We start from the raw sequence: 24,199 nt of genomic DNA on the forward strand, positions 1-24,199 counted from the left end.
GCTAATCTACAGGGTGTCTCAAAAGTCCCTTACCACCCCTATTAAAATCCAAATGGATGTACTTTCAGCGAATTTGATGTGGTAGGTGAACTTGAGGGTTAGGGGACACTTTCTGGCGTAGGGTACGCGGAAGTCCGCCATCTTGTTGCCGCCATCTTGAATTTAACTTTTTTATTACAAACGCTACGTGGGTCATGTGATACATGATCATAGGCTAGAATTTTACCAGAAAACCGAATCTGAAGTCAAAATGCATTTATCTTTATCTGGTAAACAGTTATCAACAATTGCAGGTGTGACTTTCGTATTACATAATGTGCTCAACATGTTGTCCGTGCTGGGCAATGCACGTGTTCAGACGCTTCTCCCAATTGCTATGAACACGTATTAAGGTTTCTGGAGATATTTACTCACAGGCAATCATGATACATTGTTCCAGATGGCGAACATCACGAATTTTCACAGCATACACCATAGCCTTCACATGTCCCCACAGGTAGAAATCAAGGGGGGTTAAGTCTGGTGATCGGGCAGGCCATTCCACTGGTCCACGTCGACCAATCCACGTTCCATTGAATTGTTCATCCAGGAGGTGACGCACCTGGATGCCATAATTTGGAGGTGCACCATCTTGTTGGAAGAACTTGGGGAAGGTACCATCCTGGGACATCAGAGCCGGCATTATGTTCTCCTGCAACAACGCGAGGTATCGGTCTGCATTTAACGTTCCTGGAATGAAAAACGGACTGACGATCTTTGTTCCCCATATGACTGCCCATACCATAGTTTTCCCTGCAGCGCTCATTTTCGAGAGATCTGTCCAAGCGGGGTTGTCGCGGGACCAATAGTGCATTGGGACGGCACTGCGTTGTCACGGGACTGCGTTTCTTTTGCCTACTGAAATCACCATTTACGTAGAAATGGGCTTCATCCGAAAAAAGTATCTGCATAGCGAACTGCGGATTTACCATCAATTGCCCAATAGCCCACTCGCAAAACTAGACGGGACTATCGGGCTCGTCCTCCAACAAATGTTGCTGCAATTGCATCTTATATGAATGCCACTCATACCTTTGGAGCATCCTGTGCTCTGAACTGTAACTCACGGAACACTGCATTGCTAAACGACGTGTACTTCGCTGCGGCGACTTCGAGAAGGAGACCAGCACGGCAGTAACCGTTTCTTCGCCCGTGGCTGTCCTTGGCCATCCACTACGGGGTCTATCCACAACTGTTCCCGTTTCCTCGAATTTGGTCAATAACCGTCTCACTGCAACATGCGATACAGGTGCTCGTGGATGACGCGCATTGAAATCGACAGCCACTGCGCGGGCACTCCTCCCGCCCCATATTTTGATGATCTGGATGCGTTCGTCCCTCGTTAACGGTATGATTTACAACCTGCAAGACAAAAGAAACGCAGTCAAATTCACAACTTCAATTGTGGATAACTGTTTACCACATAAAGATAAATGCATTTTGACTTCAGATCCGGTTTTCTGGTGAAATTCTAGCCTATAGTCATGTATCACATGACCCACGTAGCGTTTGTAATAAAAAAGTTAAATTCAAGATGGCGGCACCAAGATAGCGGCCGTCTGCGTAACCTACTCCAGAAAGTGTCCCCCTAACCCTCAAGTTCACCTACCACATAAAATTCGCTGAAAGTTCTACCATTTGGATTTTAATAGGGGTGGTAAGGGACTTTTGAGACACCCTGTACACTTTTACTATAATATGTTTATGTTTTATTGAGTTTCAGCATTTTAAAAGAATGAAAAAGTTATTTTTACAGATAACATTTTAGAATATATGACAATTGAAGGGAAAAAGTAATCATATAGGGTGTGCACTAGAACATCCAGAAAAACACTCCTTTGATTTTGTCCTCGTCAGAATTTTCCATGCATTTTGACCGCTTGGTTTTAGTTCCTGCCCTCGTTGCTACAGTCATTTTATACACGAATTCCGATCTGCATACAAACATGCTAGGACTCAAGCTTTTTGCTGCTGCGCTTCCATAAAAATTTCCTTTTCGCATAGAATTCCCTGTAGGCAGAACGGAAATTCCCGTTTTGCCTAAAGATAATATCATTTAAAATATTTTCTACAAAGTCCTGGAGGGCCTTAGGCAGAACGAGAATGAATCTTTTTAATATTGCACCCCCCTAGTTGGAGGGGTGTAAGGAATTTATTTCCGGGGTGTCCGAAAATTTTAGGGGGGTGCTGTGGGGGTGTAGATAAATCACTGGCTAAAATCATCTCGCCTTATGCAGAGTCGTTTTGACATATGATTAACATCATCCTAAAGCCCTGACTAGCGCAGGAAACATATTATTTCGGTCACTTTAGTATGGCGTTAATCACGCTTCAGAACGATTCTGCATAAGGCCCATCTACTTTTAAGACATTACTTTGGCTTTTTCAGTTTTAAGCACTCTCTTTATATACACTGTCACGATATTGTAACAATCGCAGATATATGAGTTTTATTTTCAATCTGAAGAACAATAACCAGGACAAACAAGACCCCAAAAGCCTTTTTCGAGACAGTTAATTCTTTCATTGGAAACCGGGAGTGCCCCGGAAAATCATGACGTCTGGCAACTCTTAGTATTAGTAGTAGTAGTAGTAGTAGTAGTAGTAGTAGTAGTAGTAGTAGTAGTAGTAGTAGTAGTAGTAGTAGTAGTAGTAGTAGTAGTAGTAGTAGTATTAGGAACGAGATAGAAGCCCCACAGGGGTTGGTTGGGTTCTGTTCTCGACATAAAATGGGCAAATTAAAGACACCCAAATTTTTCTGTACATTATACAATCTGTGGATCCGTTTAGTAAAACTGCACTTTAAATATGAGTTTAAAACTCAACCAGTAAGCAAGTTCGGTGCTTTCCTCCAAAATAATACTACAGGGGCGGATCCAGGAGAGACTTCTTGGGGCGATGGTTTATAATACTGCTACTTATAGCTACTTTTAAGAGCTCCAAACTCTGGGATGGACTTTATTTACACATAAAATAAGAAAGTTTCCTTTTCTGGGGGCGATTGCCCTCCTGGATCGGCTCCTGGAATAGTATAAGATTTCTTTCCTTCATGGTCTTTGCAAAGTTTGCGGACAGCAACGCAATTAACAGATTGAGCAATAGACGACTATCACAAAAAAACGTAAGGCCTATGTTTAGCAGAAGGGGTCCAGTTCTTTTCTCTAAAAAATGTTACAATTTTGGTAATTTCTGTTCACTTTCGGTTAGTTTAGGGTAGGGTTGGTTAGTTTAAGTTAGGTTAGGCCAGTTTAGGTTACGTTAGGTTAGTTTAGTTTGTGTTATATTAGTGTAGGAGTCCCGCATAATTTTCGAAAAAATGATAGAATTTCGCTTATTTCTATTAATATTACGTTAGTTTAGGTTAGTTCAGGTTAGCTTAAGTTAGTTTATGGTAGGTTACGTTAGATTTGATTACGTTATGTTACGTCTAAGTACTTGCATCACTCGTTTCTCCTGTAAATTTTGTGTTTTTTACGTGCTTCTGGACCCCTTGTACTAAACATACCCCAAACGTAAATATTCTGTTCAGAATGAATCCCATAATGAATGACAGAATGAGTGACAAGTTTAATTATTCAAGTTATTCTGGCTCAGAATTCTGAGAGGAACTCTAAGAATATAACATTTTTATTATCACTTTCAAAAGCCCCAAGAGGAAGAAGAAGAAATGAACAATTGCGCAGAGATTGGTCAACAGCTGACGCTCGTAATTTATGGCGTTTTTCCTTCATCTGTCTTATCGCAGAGAAAAAGTAAACTACTATTGTAATGGAATGATGTAAACTATTGAGTGCCTTGTACTTAACAAAAGATTGAAAATGTCAGAGGGAAAAGAAAATGTGTTCTGCGGTCAAGATTTGTGTCGGTTGTGTGCATCAGAATCAAATGACAAACTTGATATATTTGGAGAGGAAGGTGTAAAAAAGCAGTTATTTCTAAAGATACAAACATTATTACAAGTAATTGTAAGTACTATTATAGGGAGTTACATAATTTTAGCAAAGAAGATGAATTATAAGCCCTCTCAAGTGAAATTGTGGGGAAGGATGTAGATTACTGGTCCCCCATGTAGATTAGTAGCTGGGTTGGTTTCTTTCTGTACTAAAGTTTATACATTTAATTTACACAGTATTGCCGAGCAAACGTTAGAGAGTGAACCGGGGTTAGAGGCCCGCAGGGCACGCTGTTTCCTGTCTTGATTACTGCTCAATGGGAAGCGGGACCAGTAATCTAGAACCTTGCCTTTGGCTGAATTAGGCAGTGGAAGTATATGGACTGCAATTACATTACTAGATCCAAGTTTGATGCAGATTTCGGTGCTTGAAAATTTGAAAAAAAAAAAAAAAAAAAAATTGTGAAAATTGTGTAAACTGCCTATATGTATAAAAGGTCTGTTAAAGAACTAGGTATGAGAAGGAACTTGGTTCCGATAGAGAATATGAGCTCAAGTAGATATAACGTAAGGCTATTGAATTGCTTTTGTACCAGAATAGGTTCAACTTGTTCATGCTTTAAAACTTTTGAATTTTTGAGTAGCTCTCGTATACTTCAACCCAACAATGCACCATGTAAAACCTTTGCAATATATAAAAAGGAAGACAACCAACAATACACTTAATACAAGGATAGGGAATCTCCACGCAAGCAGAATTAATATTGGAAATAAATCTTCGTGGTTTTACTCGAGCAGACGGTTCTACCAATTTTGACACCTTTTCAGGTTTGGCTAGAGCTTTGTATTTGTTTTAGCAGAGTATGCACTAAATAAGGAGCTCCATTGCTACTTTCGGATTGACTTCAGGAGGGCTGAGAATAAATACAGTGTGGAAATATGGCGTAAAGCACGAACCAAGTTGTGCTAGGTGGCCACTAAAAAGTATGAATATAGAGCAGGAGCGCAGCACGGTGCCCGAGCGGTAGGTAGCAGCCGCGTCAACGAAACGAGGATAGTGGAAAAGTACATTTACACCTACAGTGCTTTCACTCAAAATTAATTTCAATATGCTGTGCACTGACATTAATTACTTATTTTCACACACTCATTCCTTCACGAAAAATGTTTCACGTCGTATTTTACGTATAAATTTTCTATTTGGTAGAACCATGTGCTGAGTGAACCCATCTTAAATGCGCATACCTACCGTTGCTAACGCGCCTGGTACCTAGAGAAGTCCACCTGCGCTGCCCCAACTGGATTAAATGCAAAACTGGTGTGTAGTGACTATCTCGTACAAGTTGGCCCTGGTAATCGTAAAATCATTTGAAACACGAAAAGTGAGGACTGGTAAGGGGTATGTTAGCGAAGTTGTGGGTGAAACGTATATAGTCCAGATTCACAAAATGGGTTCAGTCTTCTTATTCTAACTTGCACTTTACCTTAACCTCACCTACTCTATCGTACTGTCTCTATTGTAGGTAATACTTCACAACGCTGGTGGCTCTTCTGGTACACGTGGAGATTCTATATCCTTGTGTTATATGTATTATTGGGATATTGTGGAAGATGGTAACACGTCATGACCCCCTCCCCCCTAACCAGTGCTGTACCAGAACCAACAATAGAATGAACCAACAATACACATAATACGAAGATATGGCATCTCCACGCATGCAGAAATTAATACTAGAAGTAAATCTTTGTAAACGCACATACCCACCGTCACTAACGCGTCTGCACCCTACAGACGTACCTCTTCGCTGTCGCTTGGCCTTCTTGCTACGCTCCTGCTCTAACCTTAGACCTGAAGAGTATTCTCAGCATTTCATATCCATGAGTAAGGTGTTTTTTCAGTCGATGGTCACAACTTCAACAGAAATCTATTACTGTAAAATCCTTTAGACTATCATATTCCCAGGGGAAGAATATCAGAGGTCGCCGACACGTGGGAGCAAAGTGAGCGTCCCTACGCTATTAGGACTGTGGGTGACCTATCGTCGATTAACCGTCATCCGTAAGCCAGCCAACAGTAGAACCTCGATGTATTCCCAACTGAATACCATCGGACTGATATAACTTAACTATTCATACTATTAGATGTATTTTCACGAGCTCCTATCAAAGTGTGCATCTACTATCAAGTGATACAATGAACTTTGTGAATTATGCGATATAACAATCCTTAAAAACTTGTCAAGTGATTTACCATTATTTAATAGCCAATTAGCGATGTTGTTGGGAATTTTCTGTACAGTGACCCAAGTACAACGATTTGCGTAGTTCTTTATCCATTCAGATTTAATTAGAAATTTGTGACTTTAAAAAAACAGTCTTTATCAAAATTGCCGTTTTCGCTATTATTTTCTGTTTCTTAAGAGGCGAATAGCACTCTTAATTTTACATACATTTGCCTTTGTCTTTATGATATGTCCTTTTAGTATGTTTGCTTTTATTTTTGTAAGAGTTAGCTCTAACGATCTTATTTTATGTTTGAAATTATTTACACGTCAGTTGGTCATGAGGGCGCTAATTACACGAAAGGCTGTTGCAGTTACACGTCATAATATTCTATAGTTTTGAACTTAGATATGCGAACTATATACCTAGTGGACTTATATGTGTCTTCATGTCCTGCTTAACATATTCCAAAATTTTTGAGAAGTTATCGTTCGAAAGGCTTCCTATCGCGCAGTTCATCAGATGGGTTCTTGCTAAGCAATTTCTAAACACAGTCTTTATCTGCCTCATAGTTTCCGCTGTGTATGGTTGTTCGTGAATGAAATTTTAAGAAAAGAGTTTTTAAAAAGTCGTATTAATACGATACGTAAGACATATTAATAAAATTTACTGTAATGTTAAGGAGGACATTTAAGTAACCAATGTTATTTTGTATTGTTTTGGGAAATGGGAATTGTCAAAAATCAGAATATATTTCGTTAATTATGTGATGGATATTTAAATGACACAAAATGAATTTCTATGTAAACTGTTTAAGTGTGTTGATAGTTAATTAGGTCTCAGGCAAAAGCCTGAATGTAATCACATATTCTCTTGTGTTATTAAAAAAAAAAAAAAAAAAGAAGAAAGAAAGAAAGCAAGGTAATTCTAGAGAAACTCAGGGTTTAAAATAATGTAAATTGTTCAATACAAAAAGGTGCGCAAGAAAAAAAAAAAGTATTCAGATTCTGACTCGAAGAAACGATTGCATGGATGGACATCGAAAAACTGCTTATGTCGTGAGACAACCTCTGTTGATGTAAGATGTATTTTTCTTTTCGTATACGAAAACACTGTCACTTTAAAGTCCAAAGCTTAACGTTTGGTCTCCTGCGTTATTGCAGAAAGTTATCTTTTTATTAGCTAACTTTTTCTCTGATATCATTTCTCTCATAAACTCAATTCTATAAGTAAATAAAGCTTTATATTTTGTGGAAAACTAAGGAAACGAATAGAAACGTTTACCTTTTACTTTAATTTTACCCTACATCTAATTCAATTAAGGGCAGGCTGAAATACCCGCCTTTCAAACTTTTGGCTCCCTTAATTAATTTAAATCCTAAACCATACCAATCCCATTATTTAAACAGTGGTTGTTCGTGCTCACACACACATGGGCAAGCCTTTACTTTGACTCAGACAGTGACCTTAATCGGTTCTTATAGGTTCAGTCCTTTCCTGGAACTGTTTCTGCGTGAGTCACTTGTTGGAACTGTTCGTGCCTTTGGTGTGACGTCTTAGTTCCGAGATTGATGGTAGTTCATATTTTTCTCACTAGATGTGTCTGTATAGTCATATGGTAGTTTGGTACTGTGATGTCACATTTTCTGTCTGCTTGTATGTGTGTGCTGTTGTTTGTGACATGCGGGGAGCGCGTAATTGAATTTTCGTTTCATGGCGACGATCGAGTTAGCAAATGCGATTGAGAAACCGTTTCATGAATTTAATACAAAAAATTTGAACTTGTCGTTTTTAAATAAGTTGGTATTAGATTCGGATATTAACTCATATCGCTTTGCAGCACTGTTTGGTTTTGGTTTAATTGAGGTAGAGAAAACCTGTCATGGTTGTGGTGTCAGGGTTAAAGATAATTCCCACGTATGGTAAAAGTGGGCGTTTATTATTATTATTATTATTATTTTTTTTTTTTTTTTTTATTTTGTTTGTAATAATAGCAAGTGTGCTCGCTTTAATAAATCGACTTGTGTGCGGAAAGGAACATTTTTCAATAATATGAAGTTGAGTATTGTGCATGTGTTCTTGCTATCTTAGTTTTTCGAGTGTGCAATCAGCAATTATGAGTTCATTATTCATGAGTGTTCTCCTATGGCGAAACGGTAAATGTTTTTATTTTTTTAATTGATATTATTTTTATTCTTGAATTGTTTTGCATTTGAGTATTTGCCAAGATTACGAGTATTTGCAAAGTTATTTGGTTTGCTGCTGGTTGTCCTATTGTCTTGCTGAGATGTAATTTATTTTTCTTTGTCATGCTGCACTGATTTATAATTAGTGGTGAGTGTTTTATTTTTTCCCTCCTTACGTTAGCTTTATAGTAGTGGTTTGATTATTTATTTTTCGTTTGGATGTTTTTATGGTACTTGAGCGGGGGGTTTGGGGGCGGTAGCTCCCCATCTAAATCCCGAAATTAATAAGTCACCGCTTCACCTCATTGATTTCTCGGAAGACTTTCGGAATTGTGTTTAGTAACATTTCGGCCCTTGTACTTTATATAATTCTTAACATTGAACATTACTTTGACTCGGACAGTAACTGTAAACGATTCATCTGATCCGGTTCCGGGAGCAGCTTAGGAATGATTCCTAAACTGCTCCGGGAACCGGATCAGATGAATAGGTTGCAGTCACTGTTTGAGTCAAAGTAAAGATTTGCCCACACATGCTAGAAACAGTTCCTCAACTCTGTAAGTGCAACCACTCCCATCAACTAAACATCACAACTGAAATGATCTACGCTCTTTTGTCGCAGGGATAACAGACAGTGCTGTATATGACTATGAAAACATTGTTCCAATACAACTAATCTTACACTATCGTTGTTCTCTGCGATACTCAAACCTAGGGGCTCGGAGACTTCTCTAACACCCTATGTAGTATAAGTTCCACTGCTTTGTGCTGTTTTAAATTGTTTATATTCGTACTGCTACTGAAATCCTACCTTTAATTGCAGATTACTGAAGAAGATGAGCTGCCGAAGCTTGTGTGTCAGCAGTGCTTAGTCAAAGTAGAGGATTTTTACGATTTCAGAGAACAGTGCCTGAAAGCGGAGAATATTCTAATAAACACTTTGAAACCGGAAGAGGAACAAATGATTATTGAACCAGAAGTAAGTTTGCTTTTGATGGATTGAAGTTGTAGAATTAAAGTAATTATTTACATTGCTCACACCCAATAACAATGATAGTACCTGAAGGGTCTGGATGCATTACTTAAAAGTTAATTTTTCACTAGGAGGCAAGTGTGTTAACCACAAGGCTACTCACATCTCCCATTCCATAAAATCTGAAGCAATATTAAATGCATTAATCCTCCGATCTGCGGCACAGTCGAAAATTTTTACTTTGGGCTTTAATATAAATTCACCTTAATAAAATATTAGATATGGGGAAAATTGATTCTTGGTTCTATATCTCACATCTTCAGCAATGCAATTTGCATTGCCCACCCTTTATAACATACAAATTAATAGGGATAGCGCAAGGTAATTATGTATACAGTAAGTATGGTGGGAGAGAAGACGTCTTACTTATCTTTTAACATCGGGAATAGCAGTATTGCCGACCTAACAGTTTTTTTTTTTTTTTTTCCCTCAAATAATAGTAGTCAGTTTCAGTAGGGTGGGCAACATTTATCGTATTAAGATACGATGTGTGATCAAAATATACGGTGAATAATTTTATTAGAAACAAAGTAATAAGCTTACATGGAATTTGATTTAATCTTCTTCAGGTGAATAATTTTATTAGAAACAAAGTAATAAGCTTACATGGAATTTGATTTAATCTTCTTCAGGTGAATAATTTTATTAGAAACAAAGTAATAAGCTTACATGGAATTTGATTTAATCTTCTTCAGGTGAATAATTTTATTAGAAACAAAGTAATAATCTTACATGGAATTTGATTTAATCTTCTTCAGGTGAATGATTTTATTAGAAACAAAGTAATAAGCTTACATGGAATTTGATTTAATCTTCTTCAGGTGAATAATTTTATTAGAAACAAAGTAATAAGCTTACATGGAATTTGATTTAATCTTCTTCAGGTGAATGATTTTATTAGAAACAAAGTAATAAGCTTACATGGAATTTGATTTCATCTCCTTCAAAGTATTACCTTTGGCTAGCAATGTACTTGTGCCAACGTTAAATCCATGACTGGAAGCATTTCTGGAAAGCTTATTTTGGAACAGCGTTCTACTGCTCTGTCGTGGCCCTTTCTATGTCAGGAATGCTGAAAAAGCGTTTTCCTTTGAGGACAGTTTTTTTGAAGTAACGCGGTAGTAACGCGGTGGTTAGAGCATTGGTTTCTATTGGGGAGATGCGGGATCAGATCTCCGCCAGGTTCGAACTTTTTCGTGGCTAAGCGGTTAGCGTACGCACCTTTGGCTTCCTCCACTTCCTCCTGCCTTAACTGATTACTTTCGGACTTATTTATGGCAGACGCAACTGCCTCTTGCCTTTATTCTCTCTCTTATACTTTGATGTTTCGTTTAGTATCTCCCTGTCTTTTCGTCTATCAAACTTCAGCAGATTGAGGTGAGGCACATTTCGTTTTAGCATGGCACCTAATATTTGAAACCGTGCCATTTTATCTCTTTTTGTTTTCTTTTTCTTTATTTATCCCTTTTTTACATACGGAAAGTAACCCGAAAAGAAAAGAAAATAATTGATTAAAATATAAATGATTGGGATGCAGCCCATTCACCACGCTGAAAATAAAATAAATAAATAAAATAAAATAAAAAATAAAAAAAATATAAAATAAGACACAGTGTAAAAACATCTTCTCATTTAGTGTTGATTGTTTTGTAGTTTCTTGTTTCTTCTATAATTCCATATACATTTATCACAGCGTTTTCATATGTGTTTATTACACTAACACTCACAACACTGATATATACACAATATTGTGCCGTGGTGCGCCACTGTGGGCTGTGACGTCGAACCATCAGTTTGTAGCTCAGAATAATCTCTAAATACTTATAAAATGAATGTAACAATTGGGGATGAAACTGATGCTCAACACGGTACTTAACTGTAAAAGTTATGGTTGAATTAAAATAAAATTCGAATTTTTCAATTTTATAAAAATGACTAGTTGAAAGAAAGGTGTGAGAGAAAGGTTTAAATTGTGAATCAAAGGAGGAGCATTAGCCTGAATATTTCCTATTAGACTGGCGTCGTTCTCGTCATCTGCGTCGATGAATAGATCTCCCTGGAGGAATCTGGATACGCTGGAGTTAGCCAACAATTGGATCCCAATCCTGTTGTGCTGCTAGGGGCGTCGAGTTCTCTTCTCACGATGTATCTCTAATGATATTCTCCTTCATTTCAATTCCACCAGTCAGGTGTCTTACCCAAGAGAATCTGTGGCGATGAACCTACAGAATGGTATTTCCAAGACACGGAGTTGGTAAATCTCCAATAGTGCGTTGTGCTTCTCACGATCCTGCACCTATTCAAACTGCATGACGAATATCCCTTGTCGATGTGTCCTCTGTGGTTTTGTTTAACAGAGAAACGATGAGTTTTGCGTTCAGTGAACTAGGAAGCATCAGGATAGGTAGAAAGGAATGCACGAAAGCAGGAAGGGAACTAGTTGTGTTTATTAGCAATTTCAGTAATGACAATTAAGAAATACATGCTCATTCAAGCTGTCTGCAAAAGTACATTATAAATAAAAGTTTTGTCCTGTGGAAATTTAAGAATTCACGATTCTATTAAAATAATAAAATTGAATTTAACAAATTAAATCAAAAGTTCACACAATTATACATTATTTCACAGTCACTTCACAATATTAATAAGAGCTTATAGAAATAAAAGGACATAAATAAATAAATAAAAGAACGTTGAGTGTTTGCTACAACTTTGAATTTGTTTGTGTTTTATTAATTTATGTCTTTCCAAAGCGCTATTTGTTCAATTACCTTCTTTGCTGGGTTCGTTCATTCCATAGGTTTCTCACTACGTGTTCAGTAATTTCTTGAAAGGTGTGGAATTTTGTTCTATCCTGCCGTGAGCTAGTCCAATCTTTATCACTAAATTCATCTCTGAGATCCCGTATTTTTTCACTAGTTAAAATAATTTTCATAATCCCTTATTACGTGTTCAGCTGTTTGGATTCCTGCACATGAACACATTTCATCATTTTTAGTATTTAATGTTTTCAAATGTGTTTTGAAATGTCCGTGTCCCGACAGCACTTCTATAGTTTCCTTGTTTATTTCATCAGTTTCTTTCCTTACTTTAATTTTTCGAATTTCGTCAGTGAGCGAATGGCGGCCACAAGTAAAATTGTTATACCAGCGTTTCACAGTGGCAAAGGATGGGACTCGTCGCCAAATGTGGAAGTAAGTTGATCGATGCACTCTTGTCTTGATAATCCACGTCAAAAAATCGTATATTCAGCCGTTTTTTCATCCAAGAATGTCGGAAAACTAATTGTTGTATATAAGTTATATTCAAATTTCTTTTTTTTCTTTTTTCCTTTTTTGTTTCTGAATTTGAAAATTTCAAATGTAAGTTTGTATTTTGTGAAAGAAATATAATATATATATATAATTTAAAAAATCATTTTTCAACAGTTATTTTATGATTATTCTGATAATAATAGGAAGCAAAATAATCACAAATGATATGTAAAAGAGTGAAGAATAAACTCTAATGGTATAAATAAATAAAAAATGTATATTTATTTATTTATTTATGACTTCTTTTACGTGGCGAAGTTAAGGCTCTGCAGCCTTCTCCGAGCACTTAACCACGTGGATACATTATTTATAAAAGCACCAATACATAGAAAATATTAACAATTACAAAAGAAAAGTATTGAACCACATAAAATAGAATATACTGCTTACGTAAAAAAAATTAGTTAAACACTTCAAAACAAAAATTGAAAATAATATACAATAGAGGAAACAAAATAACACAAAGAAACGTAAATTGCATATTGCGGTACTAAAAGTACAGAGGTTGTTCAGTCTACATTTGGCCAGTTTCGACTTACCTAAAAATTTAGAAGAATCCATGGCGTCAGGTTCGTAAGAGCTCGATGTGTTTCCCTTGGTTCCTAACAATAGCCCGACAGCGTATTTTCCACTGTAATAGGGTTCTCTGAAGAACTGGGAGGGGGGGGGGGAGGAATCTTGTCCCATTCCCTTTGCACAGCTTTCCAAAGTCCTTCCACAGTTGTTACACTCCGTTTAAAAGTCTAGTCATTGTAAAACACATTAGTATGGTTTCACGCCTTTCTGCGTCGAGACATGGGGTGTGATGAGTTCATAACTTAAAAAGAAATATTTTTCGTTATGCCTATTTTTATTATTTTTTGGCAGGCTTACTTTTGCAAATAGATTGTTTAAATTTTGCACACACATTCAGTGCACCTCTTAGTATTTTTAAGATTTTTTTCAGATCTTTGCGTTAAAACGGGGGGTCCAGAGGGGTAAAAAGGTAAAAAAGAGGGATATTTTAAATAAAAAATTCTCTTATGCGGGATTTTCCCGCCTCGGATACATGATGGAGATATTTGAAAGGGTGTTCTATTCTGAAGAGAATGATGGACAAACCATGATCCTAGGATAAATAGGGATGTCTCAGGAAATCGGGTCTTTTGGAGTAATCTGGGGCATTGTGGGGCTCATTGGTAAATACAGGGTGGCCCAAAAGTAGGTATACACCCCTGCATTGATCATGTATAACATTCTAGCTTATAGGTTTATTAGCTTCGGCTCTTCCGAGCTTAAAAGCACATTAAGAACAAATAAGAAAGAAACTAAGTCTACCTGATTGATAATAGTAAGTAATTATATAAAATGCAATGAGCTGATCAGTATGGTACTGTATACCTACTTTTGGACCACCCTGTGTGTTTCCCGCCCTTACTATTCAAGATAAAAGCTTGAAATTTTGTACACACACATTTAGTACACCCCTTAGTATTTTTCAATTGATTCTAAGATCTGTGCGTTAACTCAGGGGGGTCCAGAAAGGCTCAAGATTTGAAATTTTTTTCAGAAAAAATCCCTAATTTTCAAATTTTCCGCCTTAGGGACATGATAGGAAAACTGTTTTATTCTGAAGAGAATGAGGTACGAACCATAATCCTAGGATAAATAGGGATGATGCTGTAGCTGCTTGACTGGAAGTTTGTAATTTACCTTAAGAAACCTAGAATTTAAAAGGGTTCAACATTAAATACATTTAGGATTAGATTTGGATATTTTTGGCAAAGCAATCTAACTTCAATATGTGAATTTGTCTTTGAACTACGTGAATGTTTTGCTTTTCAGTGTTGTATTGAAGAAGATAAGACTAAGTGCAAAGAATCCTCGGAGGACAATGAGCAGAATCCACAGGACGGAGGACCTACACAGCAGGTTACTAGTGATAATCATGGTTCTGCAGCGATACCTGAAGAATTTGTCGGTACGAAAGCACAGGAGAGTGAAGCAACACTTGATTTTAACGGAGGTGTGAAGAAGGAGCCAGAAGAGGATTCGGGTATGGAGATGGTTCATTTCTTAATGGAAGATGAAGCAGATGTCAAGCCAAATATAGATGGCGAAGAGGAAGATGCAGGAACGTCTTTGTATGAAACGTCCAACAGCGAATCCATTTATACGAGCGTATCGCTGTTTAAGCAACTGGCTTTTGCTGATTACTTGCTTATTAAAGATGAAGTGTGTCATCTCAGCAATTCCACTGTTAAAGAGTTTCAAAAGTACGTATTGCATATGCTACCATTTATACACTGAGAGTCATTTTATGTTAAGTTTTACAAATAATTGGAAAAATATGTACGGTTTTTAAATTCATGTGTGCAGAGTTTTATCTGTGCGTATCTAGTAATAATTGAGCATTGTTGAAGGGAGCGATCTCCCTCTTCCTCCTCGTTAATTTAAATTCCAAACAATGAGAGTAAGTCTGTAGTCTTCAACAAACTACACGCTGTATTCTCTAAAACTCCAGCGTCTATAATGCATTTTCTCTGAAATTATATTACATAGAATTGTGGGAATTATGTAAAACGCTCATGAACTCATACGCCATATTGTGTCAGAATCGAAAAATTTTATCCTTTGGTGTGGGAGACCCAGCGGAAGCTCATGTGGTTCGGATTCCACGTTAATCAGTAGGTCCACGTCTCATATAGCCTCACTGCTGAAAGGGACGTTAAATTTAACATGAACAATCAACTATCAATATCTAAAAACTTCGCGAAGTTATAAAACATTTTTATTTGATCCAAGGTAGAGACGGAGGGGAAGGTATGGCTTAGTTCTCGATTAATTTTATATCCAAGTTCTGGTAATGACTGTGAAATCTCTAAAAACATGCTCCATATTGCATGAAAATTAATCATTTTTACGAAAGACACGAGGTGTGTTCAAAAAATATCGAGCCGTTGGTTGGCAAAAATACATTTATTGATTTAGAAATCCGAAACACTAATTCACTTCGAAGTAGTCCCGAAACACTAATCCCCTCCTTGGTAATGCATATACTTTTCTCAGCGCTCCCACCATTGTTAGAAACACTTCTGGAACGCAGTTTTCGGAATGGTGAGCCACCGCGCCGTCGCATTCCGCATGTTGTCTTCTCTTGACTCAAATCAGGTCCGTTGGGGGCGCGGTGGCTCAGTGGTAGAGCGTTCACCTCCGGTGCTTGGGGTCCCTGGTTCGATCCCAGCTCGCGCCGTGTGGACTTTGTGGTGGACAAACACCGTGCTCGTGGGTTTTCTCGGGGTTCTCCCGTTTCCTCCCACTCTTCATTCCACCATATCATTCATCATGACCGTCTCCTTTAGCCTAACCGGCATAACCGTGGGACGTTAAACTTAAAAGATTTCATTTCATTTCAAATCGGGCCCCTTTTAGTCAGGTGAGTAGGGAGCCTGACGACACACATGAATGTTATGTTTGGTGATGAAAGTTTGAATCAAATTTCACGGACACTCTTCTCATGTCCAAATTCTCGTTCAAAACTGAATGTACTGATCGGATTGAACGGTTTTCGCTTGGGTATCGCCAAGCTGTTAGCAAAATTTGATGCAATATTGCTGCTGAAGTTTTTCTGTCATATATATATATATATATATATATATATATATATATATATAAACGAAACTGAAATCCGACGACCGTTCACTATACGTCTTCACTCGTTGGCTGACTGCCAGCGACTGATACTTTCTTCGGGCGGGAAAAAAATCACGACTGTGCATGAGTGTCCCCTCTACATCTACAATGAAGAAAGTCTCCCTCGCTTCATTGATTTACGGGAGAAGAAATAAGGTTTGATACTTTTTGAACACAACTCGTATAGTGGATCATTTTTTAATCTGTGGGTCGGAGTAGAGTAATCCATCCCACATTCAGAGGCTAAATTTACTGCTCATTCTTGACTTTTTTCTTTCCTAAGCACTGGGGATTGCAGAAGAGTAAAGAAAGAAACTATCAAAACCGGATGAGTTTTATAAAAGTAATTGTAGAAGTAACAAAACAGTGGAGGTTGGGGAGGTGAAACGGTTTTTTAATCTTTACTAATTTTAACTGTATGTAAAGGAAATGATTTGGAAGCCCCCTTCCAAGTACAATACGATGTATTATACTATAATTGTAATATAGTAATAATTATATATATAATTAGTAATAGTTATAACTAGCAGAATATCCGTTCTTCTCACGGGGAGAATACGTTTCATTTTAGGCATAAAGTACTAATGGGGCTGAATTTGGATTTAAGGGGCATCGAAAGTGTCACTGTTCGTCTCAGCGACCCCGAAGACTATGTATTCAACACTAGTATATGCCATTTTCGACCATATTTATATATCTTCCCAAGGTACGGGGCTGAATTTGGATTGAAACGGCATCGCAAGTGTCACTGTTCATCTCAGTGACCCTGAAACTATGGATTCTCCATTAATGTCGGTCATTGTCAGTCATTTTTAAATATCGTCCCCTCCTCTAAATTGCACCGTCAAAGTGAATTGATAAAAAACCATTGCAGGCCCGAACATCTATGTGGCAAATTTGATCGAGATCAGTCTCGTGGTTCAAGAGTTAAGTTTTATTCATTTTTATATATATATCTACCCCCTCCTCTACATTGTACCGTCAAAGTGAAATGATAACATCACTCCAAGGCCCAAACCTCACCTATGTTGGAAATTTGATTGGGATTGGTCGGGTGGTTCAAGAGATATGAAATCACATAGTGACTTTAAATTTTATATTTATATAGATTATGACATTTTATTATAATAAATAAAAGATACGTGCTATACCAAAATTCAACATTTCTTAACGAAATTTATTGTATGGAAGATTTTTTTTTTTTTTTTAAATTGGGTAAGGGAAAGGTAGTTTCACCATTTCATTCTTGACAGATTTCAATCTCAAACTGGAAGGAGGATGTGAATGCCCTAAAGAATCTATACTTATAATAAGCGAATAATTTGTATGTGATTTATGTTGAAAAATATTCTTGTATATGTATGTTTAAACTTACAATAGGGAGATAGAATTTACCCCATTTTAGTCATTTACTTTCAATGAATTGGAACCATTATTTCTGTAAGTTAAAGGAAGACATATATCAAGTTTTATTAAAATCGAAAAGTTCTACCAAAGTTATCTTGAAACACTCAGTCAGATAAGAGACACAAGTACCGATCAAGTCGAATGGTAAAAGCTTTTCTACGCTCTCTTTAGTAATAATAATAATAATAATAATAATAATACGAGCGTAGTAATCCTTCTGTTGTTGCCTCGTAATAATAATAACTTACATATTCTTTCTTACAGTTTTTCAAAATGCATTAGGACCATTGTCTTAAAACAGTTTCATTCTTCCATATCTTAACATTACGTGACAACAGTTCTTTATGTTTTTCTGTCTAACTCGCTTCCCCCCTCTGCTCTCTTGTCCTTTTAACCCAGAAGATGACACTGGTACTGTACTATTAACCATAGGATAAAATTAGTTTTCCAGTGGATCTGCATTATATGTCATTGACGTTCCGTTACATGCACGTGTAGTATCAGTTAAGGTAATTTTGAGACACTGCCTATGAAGGGTAATTATGAGACAACCCTTCAAATTAAGAGCACAGACATTTAGTAACATCCTTCACAATACTCTGTCTACATTTTTTTAAGTTTCAGTTTACAAAAGTTTGGATGTACCAATTTTTTTAAACTCATTCAAAAAATAAAAGTTTTGAAATTTGAAATCTTTTCATTACCTTTATATCTCCTCGTGCAGAATATCACTATTGTGAAACCAATAGGTATTGGTGGTCAGCAGTTACAGGTTAGGTTGAATTTGTCCGTTGGGCTTTTGTTTCAGAGGTACATTTGTGGTTGTTGTATCTCATTTTGCTTATTTGGAGGGTAATTGTGGGATGCATGCTGAAATCTGTCTCTGTATCCTAGTATGTTAAGTTTGAAAAAAGATGTATTCTGTAGTTTAGGTAGTCCTATAATACTCTTTCTTAGTAACTTTCGAAGTTGTAAACCTACATTATTTTGTTGAAAATAGCCTAGATTGCATATCAGTATACTAAAACATAAGGAAATAGAAGTAGTCTAAGTTGTTTTTTGGTAAACAACTTAGAACTTGTCCTAAATTCGTTTCACAAGTCTGTTTTGTAACCTGAAACTATCTAATATAGCCTGTTATAGTCAACTCACAAAAATGTTAGACTAACATCAGTAGCTACTTCCACTTTCTTTCTTAATTATTCTCGTGTAACTTAGCCAAATATTTATATATCTTTATGTAATAAACACAAAATAACGAAGACTTCTTTTTCTTACAGTTGGACTCCTTCATACCTCAATATCACATACAGAAAACTGAGGACAACACGTGTCACATAATTAATCTTTTGGAGGGAAATAATGAGACAGCACAAATTTGACATTTACTCATCAATTTATAAAGGGACAGCAAATTGTTACTCTATTGGCACCATAAACTGCTCCCTAGGTTAACTGCTTTCAAAAATTAATGTACCCTGAGTAACGTTGAAAAGTTGTGAAATCTGTCTTATAATTACTCTCACTGACCCTAGACATTTGAGTTGTTAAGTGTTTTATGAGATATATTTTACTTCTAATAAATGAAATGATCATAAGTAACTATGGAGCAAATTTGAATACATTTATTGTTTTCTTAATTTTTTACAGGTTCTTAGCAGATCGTCTTCAAGGGACAGTGCCAGCAAATAACAATATTGACAATAACAACACAATCAACAATAATAATTACCAAAGTACAATGGAAGGGAACAGTACTACAGAAGAAGGCAAATCAAAGAGAGAGGAGTTCGTGCCATGTGTGTGGGACTTATATGAGAAGATGATTGGCGATAGTGGAACTGTCATTGTAAATCATAAGCGATATGTGATCTCTAAACGATCCTTCACCTGTGGAATCTGTGGGCCTAGTTTGCCACCAGCAGGTCGAGTTGTTCACAGCAACAGTAAAGAGGGACAACAACCGAAATACACCATTCGCAAGGAGTTTGTGTGTTTACAGTGTGGTAAAGTATACTTCCGTCGCTGTGAATTGATTAGGCATGAACTCACGCACTCTAGTGAAAAGCCATATTCTTGTACATTATGTGGTAAAGGTTTTTTCCGGAAAGAGCACGTTTCCCGCCATATGAGTTTACATCGTGGAGAGAAACCTTTCTCATGTGAGCTTTGTTCGAAAGCTTTTACTCGTAAGGAGCATTTGGATCGGCATAAATTGTGCCATATCGCCAAAGAATGTGGGATTGCGAAACCATTCCCGTGTGATTTATGTCCCAAATCGTTTACAAGGAAAGAACACTTAAACAGGCATCGTCAGACGCACTTCAAACAGGAACTGAAACTTCAGTTTCGCTGCAGTGTGTGTAACTCTTGCTTCAGTGCTCCGGAAACGTTAGAAGCTCACAAAAAGCTCCACGATAACGTCATTGCAGGGAGTGAATTTAAGCCTTGTTTGTGTTCAATTTGTGGAAAACCTTCCAAAACAATTGAACAGTACCAGAAACACGTGGAGAAGCACAGATCAGAAGCTTTAATGGCAAAGAAGATACACACGTGTGAAATATGTACGCTGAGTTTCCCAAGGAAGAAATATTTGGTTCGACATCGAGCCACACATATCACTCAAACAGCTACTACATGAAACATGTGGTCTTTGTCAGTTTTCGCGAATGAATGGAAGTCGAATCATTATTTGCACAAGGTTGAGAAGAGAAGTTGTTAAATCTTCTATTTAGTATGTTTATTTTGTTGGTAGGACCATTGAAAAAGTCTTTGAAATCTTTATTTATAACCTCCATGAAGATGAAATGGTTAATGTTCTCACTTGTGATGTGGGAGTTATGGGCTTCATATCTGGTGGGAAGTACATTTATATAGGATACTACATAAAGTTGTAGGTCATTTTTTTTTTCTTTCTTTCTTTCGTAAATGGCTTTATTGTTCAGGAAAGATGTTAGACTACAAACATTTTTATTTAAGGATACAAACAATATGTTTGTAATTTTGATTTTAGATTAAATATCTTTTGCTATTCTTATGACAAATATTATATACAGAGTTCATTAATTCATCATCTGCTTTTTCATATTTTATACCATAATACTTGGTGGAATCTAAAGATGGTGATAGTATTTCGTCTGTTGGTTTCCTTCTGGCTACAAATAAGGTGCCTATAATAAATTTTTCAAATGATTCATTGGTCTTCGGAAAACGAAATACAGGAGTATGTGCAAGTTTTAAAATCACGAAACAAATGATCATTACATTGACGGTGCCTGCTTTTGTTAATTTCTTAAGGCCTTATGCAGAGTCGTTTTGACGTATGGTTAGCGTCATACTAAAGGCCTGACTACTGAAGGAAACGTTAGTCGAACTCTTTAATATGGCACCAATCACACGTAAGAAGGTCTCTGCATAAGGTCCTTAGTCTTTACTGTCACTGATAACTTCTTTTAATCTTCGTTGTTTAGATAACATGTCTGATAAAGGCGCTATTATCTTGCCGAAAGAGTTATACAGGTGTTATTAATACGAGGCGCATCCAGAAAGTAACATTCCCAAGCGTCTCGTAGCTAGGAAACCGTATGTTACGCGAAGCAACTGCGTATACGGGAGAGAGTAAGGTCTTAGCATGGCGCATGCGCCGCAGAACTTCCCTAGTGCTCTCAGTAGCGTTGTGGCAGTGGTTGAAGATGGACGTTCCTATTCCAGCTCGCTTGGCGTGTGAAGTGCGAGCAGTGATAAACACAATTTTTGAATGTACAGGGCATAGCGCCGATTGAAATCCATCGTCAGCTTTGCCAGGTCAATGGGCCTAATGTCATGAGCAAGTAGTTCCGGTAGACTTCCCGCTCCTTATTGCACACCATAGTCACGGAGAACCTGTTCAAGAAGTTATATGCTGAGTGGATGCCGAAACAACTGACTCCAGAACACACAGCAAGGCGCATGGGTCAGCATTCACATGTTTGCAACGATACAGCTGACAATGGATTTCAATCGGCGCTATGGCCTATACATTCAAAAACTTTATCACTGCTCGCACTTCACACGCGGCGGGAGCTGGAATAGGAACGTCCATCTTCAACCACTGCCACGACGCTACTATTAGGGAAGTTCCGCTGGCGCATGCGCAATGTTAGAACCTTACTCTCTCACATGCACGCAGTCGCTTCGCGCAACATATGGTTTCCTTTGGGACGCGTGGGAAAGTTACTTTCTGAATGTGCCTCGTATATATTCATTACTTTAACTAGGTTTGTGTATTCATACATGCTAAACATTTTCCTTTTTCGAGACGTGAAATTGAAACTGTAATATAAGGTAAAGACAAGGCTAAAACTAGCCTTTTACAAAGTCACAACTTTCTTGTGTAATTTGGAATTCAACTTAACAGTTTAAAACATTACATGATTCAAACGATGTGAAACACATTAAGTTCTAAATAGAAGAGAATAATTTAGGTAGATAGGTTAACGAAACCTGCAATACTCAAAAATTTAATTTCATTTAAAAATAAATATAACAGATCTTGATGTTGGACATGTGAATAAAAAGTGGGATTATCTTGTTAATTTTTATGAAAGTTTGTCAGATAGTAGCAAGCAGAATAGAAAGGATAATGTCATATGATAGTGTAACCAATTCAAAATCACATGGAAGTGAACTTTGTGGTGGACAAACACCGTGTGCATGGGTTTGCTCGGGGTTCTCCCGTTTCCTCCCACTTTCTTCATTCCACCATTTCATTCATTATTCATAATCACCGTCTCCTTTAGCCTAACCGGCATAACCATGGGACGTAAAACTCAAAGATTTCATTTCATTTTTTTTTTTTTTTTTCAAAATCACATGGCACGGTGCAAACAAGCAACTAGTCACCTTCAAGGCTTGGTTTATGTAATGAATAAACAAATTTGGATGAGTGAAATGTGATGGTTTCTTCGTTTTAATAATTTCAAAATTTTGTCTGTGTAAATGGACAATTCTGAAGATAATTAGATAAAAGAATCAAAATGGAAGAACCATAAAAGGAAAATATTTGGGATGTGTATAGTCGTTAGCACAAATGTGTACCATTTTAGGCGTATTAATTTGGGAAGGCGGGTACGAATTTGAGTAAATGTTTTGGTAACTTTAATAAATAAAGACATGAAGAAAATTTACTCCAATGGGCGCATTCATTCCACAGTTATTAACAAAAGAACATGCGTAAGTGCAAGCATCTATAGTTCTATATAGCATCTATAGTATTCTGTGGTTAGATTTTGAATGGAGGCTCGGAAATTTTCGTATTCAGCGTTATGGGGCAATTGGAAAGCTATGTGAATTTTGAGATAGGGAACTTTAGTCTAAGAACCCAGAAACAACCGCAAGAGGTACCGATGCGGTGACTATCTGTCATGCAATTAAACGTGGATTATTTTTCTAGCCGAAAGTCTTTTGGAGTTTTTAACCTAATGAAGTTTTGATTAGTGATCTTTTATCGATGGTTGTACTTAAAAAATTTGACATTCAGGAGTCGCAACTCACTGTAGTCCTTAATAATGGTAAGGAGCTTCTTTATGGTTGAAATTAGAATTAACACCTTTTATATGGAAAAAAAAAAAAAAAACTGGTTTGATTCCCGATAGGATCTTCCGGAGTGTACGTTAAAATTGTATATCTATTTTATACAACCTTAGTGCTAAAAAGGTACTTTGTAAAACAAACAAAACAAAACACCGTCGAAAATCAATAGTTTGATTCATGATAATCATAAAGTAAATGAAGTAAGTGTATCCGTCAAATGGCAGGAATACGTCTTAAAAGGCTTAAGGTGTTATTTTTAAAGACACTAACTGTAGGTAACGTAATATTGAAGGAATATATTTAAGAAATTTTATGTTATATTTGCAGTGTTAACACTAAAATACCTTTGTTAGATCCATTATCAGAGTAGACATGTAATCAGAGTGTAAATGTTGCCAGTTGTAATGTGTTGAATGTTTATGGAAAAATCTATAATGTTGATTGAATTAAGTACATTCCATAATTATTTTTGTCGTGAGTTTAATGGAAATGTGATCTGTTTGTAAAGAGTATTTTTTATTATATTGTTATTACCAAATGTTTTAAGAACTAATTATATTGTAATGAGAATGATACTAGTATATATTTGTTACGAGATTCTGCTGTCGAGTATCACAGGAACGGCTTGATGATGTTGACAAGTAACCGCTTAATATTTAATGAGTAATATGTATGTATATGAACAGAAAGCTATTTGTATATATTTAACATTTTGAATTGAATAACAGTCTTAGAAGTTGCACTACGAAAGCAGTGTTTTTGACGACTTTATATTATAGTAGAGCGTTCCAAAATTAACTCCTGACGTATCTTTAAAATTCTCCTTAGTATCTTTTTTTTAAATTTTATTTTGCAGTTGTTT

The 24,199-nt window shown here is 36.7% G+C and overlaps 1 protein-coding gene across 1 annotated transcript; it reads left to right on the forward strand.

Annotated features, from left to right (window-relative positions):
- Positions 1 to 3,688: 3,688 nt before the first annotated feature.
- Positions 3,689 to 22,573, forward strand: LOC145690782 (uncharacterized). The gene is made up of 4 exons (XM_081766038.1): positions 3,689 to 4,004; positions 9,164 to 9,319; positions 14,512 to 14,942; positions 19,417 to 22,573. The coding sequence occupies exons 1-4, from the start codon at positions 3,858 to 3,860 to the stop codon at positions 20,405 to 20,407; spliced, it is 1,725 nt and encodes a 574-aa protein (XP_081622164.1). The 5' UTR covers positions 3,689 to 3,857; the 3' UTR covers positions 20,408 to 22,573.
- Positions 22,574 to 24,199: the final 1,626 nt, after the last annotated feature.

This window comes from Thermobia domestica, chromosome 7, assembly GCF_964235325.1.
Source record: "Thermobia domestica chromosome 7, izTheDome1.hap1.1, whole genome shotgun sequence".
Taxonomy (NCBI): domain Eukaryota; kingdom Metazoa; phylum Arthropoda; class Insecta; order Zygentoma; family Lepismatidae; genus Thermobia; species Thermobia domestica.

Excerpts from the sequence above, each read along its gene's own strand:
- LOC145690782 (XM_081766038.1), top strand. The coding sequence starts at position 3,858 with ATGTCAGAGGGAAAAGAAAATGTGTTCTGCGGTCAAGATTTGTGTCGG. Across the intron at positions 9,320-14,511 it reads AAATGATTATTGAACCAGAA|TGTTGTATTGAAGAAGATAA; the intron begins GTAAGTTTGCTT and ends TTTGCTTTTCAG. Across the intron at positions 14,943-19,416 it reads ACTGTTAAAGAGTTTCAAAA|GTTCTTAGCAGATCGTCTTC; the intron begins GTACGTATTGCA and ends AATTTTTTACAG.